Below are 21,050 nucleotides of genomic sequence, written 5' to 3' on the forward strand. Positions count from 1 at the left end.
AATATTGTAATTAATGTAAATGCTACAAGTCATTAGGATGAAGTGTTATTTAAGTCAGTTAGTGATGTCAAGAAACCCTTAAATTTATATTAAAAAAGGCCAATTAAATTAATCAAAACCAATATTATAGGCTTCAATCTTTTACAGCATATCAAAATATTAAATAAAAATAAATAGTAGAATCTGATAATAAATATTTGGCAAAATCCGATAAGATTCTGATACTAGGTGCGTTTCGCAATGAGAAACATTTCAAATTCTCAGTAGAATCAATAATATAACTTTGTCTGGACTCTGGACCGGGAAGATTCCCAGGATGTCAACCAAACAGCATGCAAGCAAGTTCCAGGCGAGCAAGAATCCAGGCAATTTTTGTCCAGGGTTGCATCCAAACAGCCCCCTAAGTAATGAATTATTCTATATATGATTATCCTCACTATTTGCCAGCAGTACGTTTACAACTTACATGGCAAAACTTACTGTCAATGAAAATAAAAAGGAAAAAGAGTGAAGCCACTTACAAGCCCGCAAGTCAAACATAGGGTCACAGAAGCAAGGACGCTGGAATGCATGCTTTTGCAGAGGTAAACCTTACGGAAAGGGAGAGAGGTTAGGACGATTTGTCTAATGTGATCCGCCGGATCTTGCAGACCAGATGGGCAGTAGGAAGGTCGAGCTGGCTTCCACCATCTGATTTGATCAGATCACAGACCTGGTCCCTCGGGGTGGAGACACAGGCGTGGAAGGTAGACAGGAACGGAGGGATTGGCATCGACAGCGCAGACAGGACATTGTTTAGGTACTCAATGTCGGCAGCGAGCTGCTGTGAACCTCGGTCAGTGATGTAGTGGATTCCTCGGAGCTGCTCCATGAACAAAGCAGTGGCACCCTCGGCGACCTGGTACATGGAAGCAGAGATGATAATCTAAGACTGAATGTTCCAACATCAACAGAAATGGTGCTATGAATTATGATTAAAAGACGGGGAGATTCGAAATAGCCTTCTATTCAATTGTCTCTTCCCACACAATGTGCAAATATAAGAATGGAAGAATGGTGACCTTTTGCACTTCACAGGTACATAAGTACAAATATTTCACGTTTATTACCTTAAAAATCCACTCAGTGGCAAAGAACTGGGCCTCGTCGTTGCCAGCCTCATTGCCTGAGATACCTTCTGCGAGTGGCTCCAGCTGTTGTGGTAAAGTGAGGAGATACTCCCCAACACTGGTCACATATGCTTGCGGGTAGGCACTGAAGCTTGGAAGAGGAAGACCACCCTGTTCCTCCACGGATGACCAGATTGGAAGGCGCGCAACCTCACTGAGACGCTGCCGAACCTTAGATATGAGCACATCATAGACGAGTTCATTTACTGTGTCTGAGAAGGTTGCAACTCTCTGTGATGTGAGAGGAAGAGCATGGAACCTTGGATCTTTTGACTGTAAAAAATAAATAAATAATGTTAGTAACATGAGGGCAACTAAATTTAGTTGGGTGGGAAATTTGCAGGTTATGAGTAGGTTATATGAACAGATCTGATTAACTAGTGATGTGGAGCAGAAGAGGCATGTTAATAGATCTCAGTTTCCTGTGAAACTAGATTTTCAAGATGTATCGCAAAATGTACTCCTTATGTTTCTACATTGACTACTCAAACAAGGGAATATAGAAAAGGAACCAGATTTGTCATTTGTCTACACTGCATAATTTTCATCCAACACAACTAATATGTGTTTTGCAAAAAATACAGACACATGGTGACTCAGCCCCACTAGAAATGATGCGATCTGGACTGTGGATCAAAGATCAGGTAGCTCAGGACTTGGTTCTATGGAAAAATGAGAAAGATTCATTTATCAAGTTCTATTAGGTGATGATTGACTGCAGATCATGCATCACTATGCAAGTTCCAAGCGATATTCAGATATACAGTCACAACCCAGAGACACAAGTGATGACTCCTGTGTTGTACGTTGTAACAGTACAACAACAACAACAACAACAACATAGCCTTTCAGTCCCAAGCAAGTTGGGGTAGGCTATTTGTACGTTGTAACAGTAAATTCAAAAATTTAAAACAACAAAACCTACCTGTTCTAGTATAGTTAAGAGCTTCTTAGACTTGTCTGGCAGATGACTTAGGCGAATAGCTGCAATATCTAGTGCAGCCCTCCCAGCAAGAGGCAAGTCTGCATTCTCATCAGCAGCTGCTGCAGGTGATTTATCCAGGCTTGAGCCAAAGCCAGAAACAGAAAGTTTGTTCCAATCCTGGCAAGTGTAGCTCTTAAAGAAGCTTCAAAGACTGAGGTTCTGCTAGTTAGGCAATCAGCAACTGTAAGAATCTGCAAAGCACCTTGGACAATAGACCATTCTTCCTCTTCAGAAACATCCACCAATCGTTGTACTTCCTTTTTCTCTAAAGCTACATCTTTCTTCAAGGCATCACTATCCAGTCCACAGACTATCCTCAGGGACTTCAATGTTTCTTGGAGATTAGATATGTACTGCAGCAAGACGTCATCAAGAGCCAGTACCAGTTCATCTGCCTCTGAACCACCAGTCAGACTAATGCATCTCTCCACAGCTGCCTCAAGAAATACTATCATTTGTGGAATGGATTCCTCCATTCTGCGGACAGTTTCGCTCAGCTCTATACCCTGTGCGCCAACACCACGAGGGACAGCCCCACGGATGTCTATACCTGCCATCTCAGCAGAGAGTATAGCACGCTCCATCTGCCCATACCTACATGACGCCCAATAAAAAGACATGCAGCACCAAACGATTACTACCATCCATCAGTTGCATCAAAGAAATCTCATAAATGCAGCTGGTAACCAGATGCAAAACAATGTTTTTCTTTGGTGGTTTGTGTTTGCAATCTGCATTGACCAAACTGATTTAAGTTTTTACCTTGCTTTAAAGGTTTCATATGGGGAATAAATAGCTTTCAAAGTATTCAGCACAACTGCAAGATCTGATTCTGAAAATAAGTGCTGAATGTTCCTAGCAAAAGTGCCAGTCATATTGTGCAGTTCAATTAGCGCTTGAAGATGCTTATTCTGCAACTTAGTGCTTTTTGGTAAGTCACCTGATAGAACATCCAATATACCTGGGTACAGAGAAGAAAAACACAATTCACTGTTAGGAAAAACAAGCAAGATTAAGCAACAAAGCTAATAGCTTGTTAAGCAGAAAAATATATGTGATAAAACCATGGGATAGATGTAGGTCAATATGAAATTAATGAACAGTTTATGCATTACCTTTGGCAACAGATCTGGTTTCAGGAACAACATCACCAGTTGCTATATTTACACGAGAGACAAAGCTTGAATTCAACTCACTCATGGTCTCAGTAAGTACTTTTGGTACTAGTGATTTGTATTCTTCAGGAAAAGCAGTCAAGCACCTGTGAGCATCACCATTTCCATTTTAGAGCATCCACGGGCTAATTGCAGTTCTGATGGAGCAAAAGAAGAGTTCTCTTTTTGGTATAACAATGTATTTTCTTCATTATGCCAGATATTACTTAGGGGCTGATTCTAAAAACTAACTTCTGATTAACCACTTTACAACTAGTACTAGGTATATTTTAACTAAGAGCGAAAGGAGGAGATCACCATGAACATACCACTTCCACTCTTGTTCAAGGTAAAGCAGTGTCTCATCATAGAAATTAGGCAGCCAGCTAGAGAATGAGAGGCCACTAATGCTTTCGCCACCGAGCTTCTCCATGTCTAGCCTGCTGGATCTTGCTTTAGGTCAAAATCTTCCCAGAGTTTCTTTAGAGGCTTAACATGGATCTTAGTGTATTGCGCCTCCAGCGACTTGAACCTATTGATACGTATCAGTATACCACGAAGGTCTTGCACAGCATCAACCTTCCAAGAAAGAAAAAGGTTCTGAGTAAAATAGATATGCTTCATGTAACAAATACAAACTACTGTTTTGTGGGGGGATATACCTTGCGATTAGAAAGCGCATCTACTAAACGAGGCTGCACCATTTCATCTAGCCGCTCTTCCAATACTTCAAGTTGTTTTCTAACATTTGCAAACTCGGCAACCTGAAAGAAACCGTCTTATAAGCAAAACGAACAGGCTGTGTATGCAGCTCATAGTTTTTTGCAGGGTGTATGACACCTCTCCAACTGCTGACAAGCAATGTCTCATAGTTGCCAGGGTTTCTGCAGCTTTTGGAAGATTGCCACTAGAAAAACACATCCTCAACACTCTGGCTCAACTGTGCTAAACCAGCAGCATCCTGCCATTCCATCAACAAACTCTTAAAAATAATAAACAAGAATTTACCACATTAGTAAAACAATACTCCAGTGGTGTGTCATGGTCTACAAACTTTAGATAGACCTTACCTGCAATGTTGTGTATGCAGCTTCCATGCGCTGTTTCACAGTATCAATTCGTGCTAGTGCAGCTATCGATTCTGCAGATGATCCCTCAGCCTGGTTGGAAATATAACCATGAATAGTTTGTTAGTTGCCGCCTTGGCAAAAATGTAGCTGGAACAGAATACAGTATAATAACACAGATGGAGTGAGCTTGGGCAGCAGGATAGGCTGCGACCCCCTGAGAGATTAGTTTAGTGTACAAGAAAGGTTCTCTCATGGTCACACCACTGGAGGGCAAGATTTTATTTTCCTTGCATCTTGTTGTACTGGAATTTTATCATCTGAAGTATGTAAACATTACTACAACTCCATGGCTCTTCACTTTTTTTGGCAAGCAAAATAGAGTTTTTATGCAGATCACCTCTGAATCTGAATGTCTGAATTGCTCTTAATTTTAATTCTTACATTACGCTCAGTTTGTAAGTAATTAAAAATGACAATATCCTAAATTAGTCCACATGGCAACTAATGCAACTATGTCAGAGTGTAGCTTAGTTCACAAACCCCGGAGGCCCGGAACATTTTGAGATCAACTTTTAACTAGTAGCAAAAATGGGGCAATGAAACCTGAACATAAACTGATCAAACTAAATGCAGTCGTGAATTTCGTGCTACTTGTAAGCTACAATTGTACTCATGTTGTATTGTATCCAAGGCGAAAGCCCACACAGATAAAAAAACGACTTGACTAGACACGGAATGCGAGATCCAGATCCATCTGAACTATACGTGCGAAGAAACTACGCGCTGGTAAGCTATTCCAGAGCTCCAATCAATCCGTCTCGATTTCGCGTAATAACGAACGGGAGTGCGAGTGAGATCCAGATCCAATAAGGAGCAAGCCACAGGGACGGAGGCGCGTACCAGGGAGAGGGACTGGAGGACGGAGGCGAGGTGGGAGCGCAGGGCGACGGCGTCGTCGCGGAGGCGTAGCGCATCGCGGCATGCCAGCGGGACGCGGCGGAGGGCGTCGCCGCTGTCCCTCTCGAGCGCGGCCGCGGCGTCGTCGGCCGCGGAACGCAGGCGCTCCTCGGCGTCGGCGAGGAAGCGATCGAGAGGCGCCGACGGGTGCCGCGCGTCCAGCGCCGCGTTGATCCACCGCTTCGGGTCGAAGCCCTCCGCCCCGAACTCCGACGCGTCCACCACCACCATTTCCGATGCACGCCGGGACACCGCGCGGGTTCCCTTCACTGCCCTCTCTGTCTCGGCTCCTCCTGGATGTCTTCACTGCAGGGGACGAAGGCGTGGAGGTGTTACGTGAAGGGCTTTGTACGTTTGAGGTTGGAGGAGTGTAGGGTCTGCTGCTGTTGTTGTTGGTTTTTATTTTATTTTATTTTTTTAACAAAGGAGTGTACCTGTGTAGGGTCTGTTTGGTTGACTTTTCTTATATCTAATTAAAAATTATGTCAAGCCAAAATTTAGGTTTGTTAAAATTAAGGTGTGCTAAAGTAAGAGCAAAAAACATAGATGTGCATTAACATACTAGAAAGCACTTTTCTTTCTTTCTTATATTCAATTTATAAGAAGTTTTTAGAGACTTGCTAAAACTTTGATCATAAACATTGATATGCTAATTCCTTGGCAATGAACTAATTGTTGACTAAAAGTTTTGGCTTATCATGATTTTGATTGTGCAAGAAAACCAACCAAGCAAGCCCGTAGTCTGTTTTTTGGGGAAAACTTTTTTTTCTTTTTCAGTCCTAAACAGTAAACAAAGCACGTAGGAAAAATTATACATTAGGAGTGCTACGTAGACACAATTCTGACGTGGAAGGGGTCCTTTTTTCCTGGAACACGTAACAAAATTTCGAGCTGTTTTGCAGCTCATAATAGAGGCCATCATCTGCTCTCGGCAGCAGAGAACACTACCAGAGTATAGTTTCACAGGCATCAGCATTAGATACAAAGAGTTGTATGCTCCGTACATACATACAAGACAAAAAGATGCCGAGGGCCTACGAAGTGGAATATATAGCCAGGCTTAGCCTAAACCACAGTTGACCGGCACACTAACATGCAAAAGAGCATACAATACAACTGATCACCATTCAATGACGATTAGTAATTTAGTGATTTAGTCCTAGTTTCTTCATCAGAACGGCCAAATTCAGCCGCTGCGAGTCAGTGGGTACTACCCCCAGCGAGGAATGGATCAGGAATAGCAGCAGGATCCAACTCGTAGAAGCCACAGAGCGTGCCACCCTTTTCTTTTGTCAGTTGGAAAGAGGGTATCCGGTGAGAAAACCGCAAGTCATCTTTTGTTGGCACCTCCAGGATACCCCTCTCATTGTCTGGCCTGAATACAGTTCTGTAGCCATCTACCTGAGTCAGAAACAAGACTTTCGTGCTAGCTTCAGTGCGCGCAGTTATCGCGCCAATGGCATATTCACAGGCATCCTTACTGGAAGGAACCCATCCAGGTGACCAATTGCAGTAGATCGCCCAAATCTCCCCTACTAGTGGGTGAATTTCAAAGTGCCGCGTTGAACGCGTTTCTACTACATGAGAGAACGCACCATTTGTGTCATACTTGATACTCCAGTAACCGATTTTAAATGTCCCACAGCTCACAGGTACGTCATGCTCTAACCACATATTTTCCTGTTCTGATCGAGGGCATGCTTCCAGCCAAGTCAGATGCACTCCAAACGGATGTAGATCAACTTGTGAAACCCAGCCATAGTATTTTGGAAGTTTATCAAAATCACTGTAAAGAGACCATATCTGGCCTCGTGCAAACTTAGTATTCGACCGGACTTCTTCAAAGTTGTAGAATACTGTTTTTGGATACATCAAAATAATGGGGGAGCAGCAGCCTTGCAGAGCAGAAGAATCAGGCACACAAGAATCAAGAGTAACTGTTGGAAATGCTACGTCCAAGTTACTAGGAAGCGATACGGTATCTAGTTCAAGAAACCCACTAGGGACGCCAACCTTCTCATTTCCTGTTCTGAAAAATGGGATACTGTGGGAAAACCGAAGTAGATCACTCGATGGTATAACAAATGATGATTTATCCTTTGCTTGTGCAAACAGACTCACAAAACTTTCAACCCTGACCAAGGGGATAACAGTGACACCAGCTTCCATTGTAAAGTTTGAAAGGACCTCCACCACTTCATACTCATAGGATCTATGATTGTCTGCATCTGAGATCCACTGCATACTCCAGCCCTTATAAAGAGCCCATACCTCACCCTTACTTGGATGTATTACATAAGAACCCCTTGTTCTGCCTTTAGCCCATGAAACAATGTGAGAAAACATGAGGGGATGTTGTGACTCTTGTGTGTTTCCTCCTAACTTAAAGTTTCCACAAGCCACAGGAAGTTCATTATAAGTCCAATTGTCCTCATCATCATTCACTGCATAGTGTTCCAGCCAAGTGAACCGAACTCTGAAGTTGGTAGTATCAAGATGTCTAATTCTAGCATAATATCTTGGCATGGCATCAAAGTCATCATAAAGTGCCCATATCTGATTAACTGCAAACAGTTTGACATCCCTACACTTTCCGAAGTCAAAAAATTCCGAGTCAGGGTATGTGAAGCTCCCAGCATTGCAAGGCTTCTCAGCAGGTGTATCACAAGTTCTTTTATTGTTTCTTTTATTGCCTTCATTGACAGTACAACTTTTATCTTGATTATCTGTTTTGCTGTAGGCATGACATTCACTAATTTGTCCATCAGCATGGGCAACATTATCAGCAAACACTTCATTAGAACCGCAGGCAGCATTTGAGGACCAATCTTTCAGTGTCCGACTCTTTTTCTTTGGAGAGTTAAGGGTGTTGTTGGCATCAACATATGCCTTTCTCCTAAAACATCTCTGTGGAGTAGGGATTCCTGCAGCACCTGGCACTGCTGATGTATCCACTCCACTACTTAGGTTTTTCCCATCACCAAAATATGGTACAGTGGTGTCAGTTTGCATCCTTCCATCTGCCCTATCATTTCCATTTGGTGCAGATGCTTTAGAAGGATTTGTTGCAGAAAATTCAACTCCTTTCCGACTTGTCTCTGTATGATCAACCATACCTTCACCACCTGGTTTTGAACTCCTCTTCATTTGTTCATCACATTGTGCTGCATTCATCACAGGACTTGTCTCTTTGTTCTCTCTAGAAGAGAGATTTGTAGAACAGCCTTGTTGAGTAGGAAGACAGCCCTGTTGCCCATCACTATTTGCTGTTTTTGATGAGAATACAGAAGTCACATCCTCTGTACTTATCTGGTATGCAAAGAATTTTTGCCTGCAGTTCCGACAACGGATCTGAAGATTAAGTATGTTGCCATGGTACTTATATTTTGTTTTACAGTGGATGCATATGGTCCAAAACGCACACCCATCAGTTGGTGATGAATCTGATGGTCCATATCTTGCTGTGTTACTTCTATTTGCATCGGTTCTGTTAATCGGCTCTGTAGTCTTCATTGGTTGTGTAGCCTGCTTTGGTTTTGCAGCCTGTTTCGGTTGTGTAGCCTGATTTGGTTGTGTAACCCGAGTTGGTTCTGCAGCCTGTGTCGGTTGTGTAGCCTGCTTTGGTGCAATTTTGAAAGCAACCCTCCATTTGCCATCATATACATGTCGTTTTGTTTGATCAGCCAATGTTGAGTATGCTTCTGCAACAAACTTCAAAGCAGAATCTGCACCAGCATAACTGTTTTTATCAGGGTCAAGTAAGAGAACAAGCTTACAAAACTGCTTCCTTATGGTCATCTCATCCGCTGTTCCTTCTACTTGGAGAATTCCATAAAAGTCCAATATCCCGTTTACCTTTGCTTCTGCTGCACAGTGTACTTCACAGACAGTTAACAGCTGGGGTATGTTCTCGACCTCTGGAAAAATCCTCTGTGCTTTAAGGGCAATCCTTTTAACACCAGCAAAGTCTCTGTTTTCCAACTTCTTAGCAGCAATTTCCATGGCCTTCAAGGCCTCTTCTCTGCTGCACTCCATTGTACTGATTACGGAATTGGTTCCCAACAATCCAACATCAATCGCTGTCACACAAAATATTACCCACACAAGGCTTCCAGGCTCTTTCTTAAACCATCCAAAAAGTATATGAACACCTTGAATAGGTTTACTTCTCTCCAATGCAGATAGAGCCTATGGCATGGTTAGGTCAGAAGCAGAGATCACTGTGTAGGTGGCTAATGCAGACCATGCACGTGCAGCGATTCTCCAGATGAAGCAGCCTGAGAGACAAGACAATCAGAAATCACGATAAAATAGTACTCCCTAAGTCGTTCTAGCTAGGTCCATTGCTTTTGCTACGCACGTATTAAAAACAATGTATCTAGAAAAGTCAGAACCACTTACAATTTGGAATGGAGTAGGAATTTTACACATTGCAATTCCATCTTATAAACAGACTTGATGAGTTTTTTTTTCTAACTTCCTTCCCTACCCATGCAGGATTCCAAAAGGAGTTATTAAGGGCATGTTTGAGACTGCTCTGCTCCAACTTTTGCAGCTCTGCTCCCAACTTCGCTAGCCACACAGGTCAGCTCCGCAAACTCCACTCCAGGAAAAAGGTGGAGTTGAGGGCTAACTCCACGTTTTTTTGCGGAGCTCCTCAAGGAGTACTCTACAAACTCTACTTATGAACTTTCTCGTGGAGTTGGGGTAAAATTCCCCACCGCTGACACTAATTACACAACATACCCCTTCACTTTCTTTCTCACCAACGCCCCCCCCCCCCCCCCCCCCCTCCCGAATCATTGCCCTCTGCACCACCTCCTCCCTCCTCCAACCCTACTGGTGGCGCTCGAAATCTGGCGATCACGGGCTCTCCACATGCGAGTTGATGACCAGAATAGACGGATCTGGTGATGCTCAGCCAGATGAACTCCTTTTTCCTCACAAATCCTCCCCTCTGCCGCATCTATCTACAAACCTCAGCTCGCCTTCGCTGCTGCAATTGGTCGTCAATGGGGCCCTCTGCTGGGGTCGAGGGCCACCCTCCCCTGGCCATTCAGCAAGCGCCGCCAGCTGCTGGTGGCCCATCCTCCGGCCTGCCGCAGCACCCTGCTGCTTGGCCTGGCGAGGCCCCAGCCAGCCACGGTCTCCCAGGGCATGGCCATAGGCAGTCAGGCCACTTGCCAAGGCCGGCCAGGGGTTGGCGCTGACCAGCCACCACCGTGCAAGGTTAGTTCAATGTCAGGTGTGCGGCAATGATTACTGCAGGCAAGAGTGGATTCAATAGAGTTCTCCTTTACAGGCTCATGTGGCATTGCATATCAAGTTACGATAAGCGATTTTCTTATCTAGCACATTTGTGTTGTTTATGCACCACTGATGCCATTGATAGAATGGACTGAAATAAAATTTTGGCAAACACTAACAGGGCACTATATGGTCTCAAATTGAGTATGTATCGGTATTGGTTGATATTGTAATTCCTTGTATGCCAAAGGATCGAACAATTAATCTTGTTTGTTGCAAATCAGGACTATACGCATGCTGAATGTCTGCAGTGTGTCAGAAGCTGATGTGATACGCTGAGGGTTTAATTAGTCACTTATCCTCCTATGTTTTTTTATCTAATGCTGACAAATTTCATAATTTTCATTTTGATATCAATCAGTTCTGTATTTTAGTGCTCAAATAACTGAGATATGTGCTGCATTATGAATATTTCTAATTCTATTGCAAGCCTTTGAAATTCTTTTTTAACAGGACTCTAGATTTTCATATGGTCAAAGGATGAAGTACAAGATCTCATCACAAGAAAGTTCACTATTTTGATATCATTTGTATTTTATTTTGGTCAGAAAAATTGTATCATATAGAATCATTGAATACAACATTTGTGTCATTTTCTTCTCTGTATAGAATGTAGGCTTGCCACTGACACCCTTCCCCAGACCCTGCATAGAGCGGGAGCTCTCTGCACTGGGTACGCCCTTTTTTTTAAATATTATTATGATATATGGTACTATGAACAACGAGTTGCTTGTTTGTGTAATTGATGTTAATAAAATGTATTATATTGTTTTTACCCTCATTTTTAACTAAATTAGTTGCAATTACAATATTTCATATCATATTTCAATTAGTAAAGAAAATGGACACTTGCGTACAAACATCAAAATATATACCGAACATCCTTCAGGGGCGTATTAGACCTTTCCCAGCTAAACCTCCCATTCCTAGAGCTGAAGTCGGGCAATGTGCCAAATAGGCGCATCTGCTCCAGTGTAGAGCTGCAATTCCATGGTGGAGTTGGTGGGGCAGAACTAGAAAAAAACGGAGCAGGGCAGTCCCAAAAGCGCACGCTTCAGCACGCTCAGTCGCTACGCGGACGGGCCACGCGTGGCACATAAGCGCTCCCAAAGCGGCGCGACCGTTTCAGGCGCGGAGGCGGAGAAAAGCGCCGCAGAAGCGAGCGACTTGCCGCGAGACAGCCACTCGGCGGCAGCGGCAGGGCCGCGGAGGCTGCGCGGGAGCTCGATTTGCCCGAGGGGAAGGCTGTACGGGAGCTTGACTTGCGCGCTCGAGCGACCACACGGGAAGACAAATTCTACGGGCGGAGCGGTAGGGGACAAAAGCGGAAGACAATGGAGTGGGATAGGGTTAGGGAACGAGACCTGCGCCGCCGCCGCCGGACATGAGGTCGAGCTCGTCGGCCTCCAGTCTTCTGCTGTGCACTCACATGCCGCGACTCCCGAGGCCCGAGCTACTCCCTTTCCTGCATCTCGTGGTCGCCACCCCGACCTCCGGCGTCCCTCTTCACGTCTACTTGATGCGGCGGCGGTGGCGGAGAGGTGTGGAGTGGAGGTGGAACAGAAAAGAGTGCGGGGCCCACAAAGAATGGAGGGAGTTTCACGGTTTCGCCTGGAGAGGGAACGAGGGTCCCCACTAAAAATATAAAAATATAATAATTTTCCACTCGGGCGTTGCGCCACTTCGGCTTTCGCAGCTTTTGCCCGCGGCCGCTATTTTCGGTCGTTTCTCCGCGAGCAGCGCGCAAGGCTCGGAACTCGCCGGCGCGCCGCATCTGCCTCGAATCCGCTCGTCTTGGGCCCATACAGTGTCCGTAGTACTAATCTGGGCCTTCTGCTGCTGGGTTTAAGTTTGGACTTGTATTGTGTCATTCGGTGAAGGAACGAGGATGGGGAAGTCCAACACGTCGTTTTTCTAAGGAAAAAGTAACATTACCTTTCTCAATTTCCGCGAAAGTCTATTTTTCCTCTATGAACTCTCAAACCGGACAAAACACCTCTCACAACTTTTAAAACCGTTCATCTTACCTCCCGGCCCTGTTATAAGCAATTTTGAAGGCGGTTTTATCTTTTTTATTTATTTTGGCTGAATCTTTAAAAAATTATAGTAAATCACAAAAACATAAAATAGAAAATTCAATTGTGTTCGACTCCACATGAGTAAATCTACACAGTGAACATATAATATGGTATGCTTTAGTACAAAGTTTTTGTTGTGGCTTTAGATCTATGCTTTTTTTAATTAATTGGAATAATTCATAGCGCAGTTCTATGGTTCAATCGTGATAAAAATTTTATGGTAGGCTAATTATTATATGATTGAACTGTAGTAAAAATTTTATACTCATTGGATCTTATATGACTTAGTTATAGATTTATTTATATTTAACAAGCATAAACCTAAATAAAATCTATAACTAAGTTTTAAATGATCCAATGAGTATGAAATTTTTACTACAGTTTAAGCATACAATAATTAGCCCACCATAAAAAATTCCCCACAATTGGACCATAAAAGTGCAGCTATGAATTATTCCATTTAATTAGAGAAAAGCATAGATCTAAAGTTACAACAAAAATTTTATACTAAATCATACCATATTATATATTTACTGTGTAGATCTACTCATGTGGAGTCCAACAAAATTGAATTTTCCATTTTATGTTTTTTCTATGATTTACTATGATTTTTCAAAGATTCAGACGAAATAAATAAATAAATAAATAAATAAAAGACAAAACTGCCTTCAAAATTGCTTATAACCGGGTTAGGGAGGTAAGATGAACGGTTTTAAAAGTTGAGGGAGGGGTTTTGCCTAATTTTGAAGTTCAGGGACAAAAAGCGGACTTTCGCGAAAATTAAGAGAGGTAATGCGAACTTCTTCCTTTTTCTAAGTTGGGCTGCTTGAGCTTCTTTAGACAACCGGGCTTAAAAAGCCCATCACAGAACTGGCCTGCTATTAGCATTGGAGTCGTGGGAGAGCGCGTCCAGATGGTTCCAGAGGCTAGTGGTGGGGCCGAACGTGGAACTCCGCCAGACCCACCGCCACGGCCTCTCGTGCGTAGCGCGTTGTCGTGGCCCGTAAGCCGTGACGTAACCCTCCGTTGCCTCTGTAGATTCTAGCTAAAAAGCTCCACCCCCGGCCCCCGACTTCCTCTACCCATCAGTCTCCTCCCTCGATCGCAATCGTGAGATTTTCACACCATCGGCGCGTAGACGAACAAGCAAGGCTCTCTCGATCGGATAGTCAAGGTACGCGTTCCCTCGATTCGTCCCCCTCCTTTTCTCAATTTGTCTATACGTGTGTATGGTCGATTTTCGATTATATGATGGTCGATTCTCGAAAATTCATGTAGATTGTTCATATGTTCTATGTTCCCTTGAGGTTCTAGGTTGATCGGATCAATTTGACCTAGTTATCTCCCCTCATCCGATCAGCTCTATTTTTATTTCAGTATACCCTAGTATCTTGGGTTCTCGATTATATGACGGTCGATTCTCGATTTCGCCTTCCTTATGAAAATTCGTGTAGATTGGTCATATGTTCTATGTTCCCTTGAGGTTCTAGGTTGATCGGATCAATTTGACCCAGTTATCTCCCCTCATCCGATCAGCTCTGTTTTTATTTCAGTATACCCTAGTATCTAGGGTTCACCGAGTGGTTACTACGAATTGTTTCTTGCTGAGTTTAGTTGTTGCCATCCATAAAGGTCCACGGCAAAACACCTCTCACAACTTTTAAAACCTTTCATCTTACCTCCCGGCCCTGTTATAAGCAGTTTTGAAGGTGGTTTTGTCTTTATTTATTTATTTCGGCTGAATCTTTGAAAAATCGTAGTAAATCACAAAAAATATAAAATAGAAAATCCAATTTTGTTGGACTCCACATGAGTAGATCTACACAGTGAACATATAATATAGTATGCTTTAGTACAAAGTTTTTGCTGTGACTTTAGATCTAAGCTTTTTTTAATTAATTGAAATAATTCATAGCTGCAGTTCTATGGTCCAATTATGATGAAATTTTTATGGTAGGCTAATTATTATATGATTGAACTGTAGTAAAATTTTTATACTCATTGGATCATGTATGGCTTAGTTATAGATTTATTTATATTTAACAAACATAAACCTAAATAAAATCTATAACTAAGTTATAAATGATCCAATGGGTATGAAATTTTTACTATAATTTAAGCATATAATAATTAGCCTATCATAAAAAATTAACCACAATTGGACCATAAAAACTGCATCTATGAATTATTCCATTTAATTACAGAAAAGCATAGATCTAAAGTTACAACAAAAAATTTGTACTAAATCATACCGTATTATATATTCACTGTGTAGATCTACTCATGTGGAGTCCAACAAAATTGAATTTTTCATTTTACGATTTTTCTGTGATTTACTATGATTTTCAAATATTTAGATGAAATAAATAAAAAAGACAAAACCACCTTCAAAATTACTTATAACCATATCAGGGAGGTAAGATGAACGGTTTTTAAAGTTGAGAGAGGGGTTTTGCCTGGTTTTGAAGTTCAGGGAAAAAACGGACTTTCACGAAAATTAAGAGAGGTAATGCGAACTTCTTCCTTTTTCTAAGTTGGGCTACTTGAGCTTCTTTAGACAACCGGGCTCAAAAAGCCCATCACGGAACTGGCCTGCTATTAGCATTGGAGTCGTGGGAGAGCGCGTCCAGATGGTTCTAGAGGCTACTGGTGGGGCTGAAAGGTCCTAATAGCTAGAGAGGGGTGACTAGCCTAATAAAAATTTCTATAATAACACTTAACAAAATGGTTAGACAATTATGAGGCGAAGCAAGTGTTGCGCTAGCCTACTCAAAATGCAAGCCACCTACCATAATTCTAGTTTAGATAGTATCTATTCACACAATAGCTATGACACTACCCAATGTTAATATGCTCTCAAAGGCTAACTAAAGAGCCACACCAACCAACCATGCAAGCTCTCACAACTCACTACACTAAAGAGCTTGTCAACTAGTTTGCGGTAATGTAAAGAGAGTGATCAAAAAGGTTATACCGCCATGTAGATGAAGGAACCAATCAATCATAAGGATGAATAACAATGAAGACCAATCTAACCTCAGAATCAATGATGAACACAATGATTTTTATCGAGGTTCACTTGCTTACTAGCAAGCTAGTCCTTGTTGGGATGATTCACTCACTTTGAGGTTCACGCGCTAATTGGCTTCACACGCCAAACCCTCAATAGGGTGCCGCATAACCAATATAAGATGAGGATCACACAAGCCACGAGCAATCCACTAGAGTACCTTTTGGCTCTCCACCGGGGAAAGTTCAAGAACCCCTCATAATCACCACGATCGGAGCTAGAGACAATCACCGCTCTCCGCTCGACGATCCTCACTGCTCCAAGCCGTCTAGGTGGCGGCAACCACCAAGAGTAACAAGCAAATCCCGCAGCGAAACACGAACACCAAGTGCCTCTAGATGCAATCACTCAAGCAATGCACTTGGATTCTCTTCCAATCTCACAAAGATGATAAATCAATGATGGAGATGAGTGGGAGGGATTTGGCTAAGCTCACAAGGTTGCTATGTCAATGAAAATAGCCAAAGGTATGAGCTTCAACCAGCCATGGGGCTTAAATAGAAGCCTCCATGAAATAGAGCCATTGTTCTTCTTCACTGGGCACAACGCGGGGTGACCGGACGCTCTAGTCGGATTGACCGGACGCTGGACCTCAGCGTCCGGTCACGTGATTCACATCACGTGTCCCCTGCTTCAAATACTATTCGTCAGATTTCAACAGTCATCGGTTGACCAAACACTGTGCACAAACTGACCAGACACTTAGCCTCCAGCGTCCGGTCATTTCCAGTAAGGTTCCAGAAACGATTTTCTTCGACCGGACGCGTTTGGTCATGCTTGACCGGACCCTGCCAGCGTTCGGTCACGCGGTGACTTTTCTCTGCGCTGCCCGACAACACGATTGGACACGGGACCTCAACGTCCGGTCAGTCTAAGATCTAGCGTTCGGTCAGAGACCGACACTAGTGTCTTCACCGCCACACTTGACCAGACGCACCGGTCCCTCTAAGACCAGTGTCCCGTCACCTTGTGACCAGCGTGACTAACTCCTTTTTACCTCTAACTTCTTCACCCTTTCTCAAATGTGTCAACCACCAAGTGTATCACCTTGTGCACATGTGTTGGCATATTTTCACAAATATTTTCAAGGGTGTTAGCATTCCACTCGATCCTAAATGCATATGCAATGAGTTAGAGCATCTAGTGGCACTTTGACAACCGCATTTCGATACGAGTTTCACCCCTCTTAATAGTACGGCTATCAAACCTAAATATGATCACACTCTCTAAGTGTCTTGATCACCAAAACAAAATAGCTCCTATGGTTTATACCTTTGCCTTGAGCTTTTTGTTTTTCTCTTTCTTCTTTCCAAGTCTAAGCACTTGATCATCATCATGCTATGATCTTCATTTGCTTTACCACTTGGAGTGTGTGCTACCTATCTCAGGATCACTTGATAAACTAGGTTAGCACTTAGGGTTTCATCAATTCACTAAAATCAAACTAGAGTTTTTAATCTCCCCCTTTTTGGTAATTGATGACAACTCTTATACAAAGATATGAATTAAAATTCAATTAAATCCATGTTGCTTGCCCAAGCATATTTACCATGTGTAAAAGAATATAGACAAGTTTCATGAATCCCAAATGATAGCAATTGCTCCTCCTACATATGTGCTAAGAGTTTGGATAGAAGCTTGCAAATATGCTTAGATAGGAAATATAGGAGACAATGTCTATCAAATGATGCTAAGGTATAAAAGATGGACATTTAAAGCGTGATACCAATCGAAGTGCACCGTTATACCATCCTTAGCACCATGGTTAGCTTGATACCACTTGAAAATACTTGGAAATAAAATCACTAGATAACCTATGCATGCTAGATTTTCATTTCATCATTCAAACCTATAACTAGCATACACCACACAAGCATGAATATTGAAATTTAAAACTTGTGCCATACAAGCAAACATATGAAATGCACTTTCAAATGCATCATACAAGTTTATGAGCTTGCTCCCCCTACTTGTGTGCTCAAAATTTTAATTGATTCTGATTCCTTTCCTTTGTCATATCTTTCCATTTATGTCAAATTCTTTCTCTTTGTTGTCTTTTCACCATCTTAGTACACTAATATATCTTTTGTACTAATATCTTTGTTATTTCTCTCCCTATTACTTATATCTTTGTTTCTCTCCCCCTTTGTCATCAATGACCACAAAGGTTCAAAAAATAGATAGGTTAAGATTATCAATGTTAATCAATGGGGGGTGAGGATCATATTCCTAAATTTAGTCCAATCTAGATCATTTATCAAAGATATTTAACTTGGTTAGATCCAAGGACAAGCTTCTTCACACCTCCAAATAAGGATTATCTTATACCATGTTGAGTTAAACACTCAAAGCTCATTTTCTAGATCAAACACTAGGTTTACAAGCCCACAAATATGTCATATGCTACCACTAGATTAAAATAAGCATAGAAGCAATAGTGGTACCATATAATCATCAAATTCATTTGAGTTTCATGAATGAGCCTAATAAAATTGAACCACTTGAAGGGTCCTAATAAAATTGAAAATATGACTAGATGCACTAAACATGTCCTTAGCAAGGATGTATGCCATACCAATCAACTTTTACCTTGAATAGCTCGAAAGAGAGGCATGCCATATAAGTGGGGGTGCATCAATATATATTTGAGAAATCCAATATGTTCAACTCATTCCTTAGCTTGCAAAGCCTTTTCTCATCTAATGACTTGGTGAATATATCAGCAAGTTGATCTTTGGTACCTACACTCTCAATGCAAATGTCCCCTTTTTGTTGGTGATCTCTTATAAAATGATGGCGGACATTAATGTGCTTTGTTCTTGCATGTTGAACCGGGTTGTTGGTCATCTTGATTGCACTCTCATTGTCACATAGCAATGGCACTTTCTTGAACTTGATTCCAAAATCATTCAAAGTGGCCTTCATCCAAAGTACTTGTGCACAACAACTACCGGTGGATATGTATTCGGCTTCGACGGTTGATAATGCAACACTATTTTGCTTCTTTGATGACCATGAAACAAGTGATCTTCCCAACAATTGACATGTGCCCGAGGTGCTCTTCCTTTCAACCTTGCATCTCGCATAATCCGAGTTGGAGTAACCAACTAGCTCAAACTTTGCTCCTTTGGGATACCACAAACCAACATTTGGTGTATGCTTCAAGTACCTCAATATTCTCTTTGTAGCCTTCAAATGACTTTCTCTTGGTGAGGCTTGAAATCTTGCACACATGCATACACTAAACATGACATCCAGCCTTGATGCGGTCACATAGAGTAGGCTTCCAATCATAGACCGATACAACTTTTGATCCACCATATTGCCACTTGCATTATTATCTAAGTTGCCATTGGTTCCCATTAGTGTACTAATGACTTTGCTATCATTCATGCCAAACTTCTTGATAATGTCCTTGATATACTTGCCTTGACTTACAAATATACCATTCTTCAATTGCTTGATTTGAAGACCAAGGAAGTAGCTCAACTCTCCAATCATGGACATCTCAAACTCATTAGCCATCATCTTTCCAAACTCATCACAAAAGTCTTGATTGGTTGATCCAAATATAATATCATCAACATAGATTTACAACACAAACAAGTCTTTTCTAATCTTCTTGATAAAAAGAGTGGTGTCAACCTTGCCCATTGTAAACCTTTTAGAGAGTAGGAAATCCCTCAATCTCTCATACCATACTCTAGGTGCTTGCTTCAAGCCATACAATGCTTTCTTTAACTTATATACATGGTTGGGTTTCTTATCATCTTCAAAACCGAGAGGTTGCTCAATATATACTTCTTCATTGATGTAGCCATTGAGAAATATACTCTTAACATCCATTTGATAGAGCTTGATGTTGTGGGCACAAGCATAGGCTAGCAAGATTCTAATAGCTTCCAATCTAGCAACCGGGACATATGTTTCTCTAAAGTCAAGACATTTAACTTGTGTATAGCCTTGTGCTACCAATCTTGCTTTGTTCCTTACAACTATACCATCTTGATCTTCCTTGTTTCTAAAGACTCATTTGGTTCTAATCACATTATGTCCCTTTGGTCTCTCTACTAATTCCTATACTTGATTTCTTGTGAAGTTATTTAACTCTTCATGCATAGCATTCACCCAATCAATATCCTTTAATGCTCCATCTATCTTCTTTGGTTCAATGGATGATATAAATGAGAAGTGTTCACAAAATGATGCCAATCTTGATTTTATTTGTACACCTCTTGAAATATCACCAATGATAGTGTTCAAAGGATGATCTCTTATAATATTGATTGGTTGGAGCATTGGGGCTTGATTGCTTGCACTTGCTTGATCATTAGGTTGAGATGATGTACTAGCCACTTGATCTTGTTCATTATTATGAGATATACTTGCATTAACTTGATTTGTATCATCTTGCATATTTGAGTTAGAGAGCGCTTGTACTTGATCATCTTCATCATTATTCACTTGCCTAGGCCTTAATTCACCAATATCCATGTTCTTCATGGCATTTGAAAGTTGAATGTCTCTAATATCTTCCAAGTTCTCATTCTCTACATGTGAACCCTTGGTTTCATTAAATTCAACATCATGAACTTCCTTAAGAGTACCACTATCCAAATTCTAAACTCTATATGCTTTGCTTGTAGTGGAATATCCAAGTAGGAATCCTTCATCACATTTCTTGTCAAACTTGCTCAATCTTGTGCCTTTCTTCAAGATATAGCATTTGCAACCAAAGACCAAAAATATGCAATGTTGGGCTTTCTACCATTCAAGAGCTCATATGGTGTCTTCTCTTTTAATCGGTGACAATAGAGGCGGTTGCTACAATAGCAAGCCATGTTGATAGCTTCGGCCCAAAAAGATTGACTCATATTATACTCACTAAGCATAGACCTTGCCATATCAATGAGTATTCTATTCTTCCTCTCAACAAGGCCATTTGATTGAGGTGTGTACTTGGTCAAGAATTGATGTCTAATTCCAAATTCATCACATAACTCATCAATTCTAGTGTTCTTGAACTCACTACCATTGTCACTTCTAACTCTCTTGATGGTTGTTTTAAACTCATTGTGAATGCCTTTGACAAATGATTTGAATGTTGCAAATACACCACTTTTGTCCACTAGAAAGAATACCCATGTGTATCTAGTGTAGTCATCTACTATCACAAAGCCATATTTGTTTTCATCGATACTAGTGTATTATATTGGCCCAAATAAATCCATGTGCAATAACTTAAATACTTTACTAGTGC

At 41.6% G+C, this 21,050-nt stretch overlaps 1 protein-coding gene and 1 pseudogene across 1 annotated transcript; both read right to left on the bottom strand.

Moving 5' to 3' along the window:
• Positions 1-405: 405 nt before the first annotated feature.
• On the bottom strand, positions 406-5,681 carry LOC136527496 (conserved oligomeric Golgi complex subunit 7-like; annotated as a pseudogene).
• A 609-nt stretch (positions 5,682-6,290) lies between these two features.
• On the bottom strand, positions 6,291-12,212 carry LOC136529345 (uncharacterized). The gene is made up of 2 exons (XM_066522420.1): positions 12,007-12,212; positions 6,291-9,612 (listed from the first exon to the last, which is right to left on the bottom strand). The coding sequence occupies exon 2, from the start codon at positions 9,368-9,370 to the stop codon at positions 6,536-6,538; it is 2,835 nt and encodes a 944-aa protein (XP_066378517.1). The 5' UTR covers positions 9,371-9,612; positions 12,007-12,212; the 3' UTR covers positions 6,291-6,535.
• Between the last annotated feature and the right edge of the window lie 8,838 nt (positions 12,213-21,050).

The sequence above is a fragment of the Miscanthus floridulus genome, chromosome 19 (assembly GCF_019320115.1).
Source record: "Miscanthus floridulus cultivar M001 chromosome 19, ASM1932011v1, whole genome shotgun sequence".
Lineage (NCBI taxonomy): Eukaryota > Viridiplantae > Streptophyta > Magnoliopsida > Poales > Poaceae > Miscanthus > Miscanthus floridulus.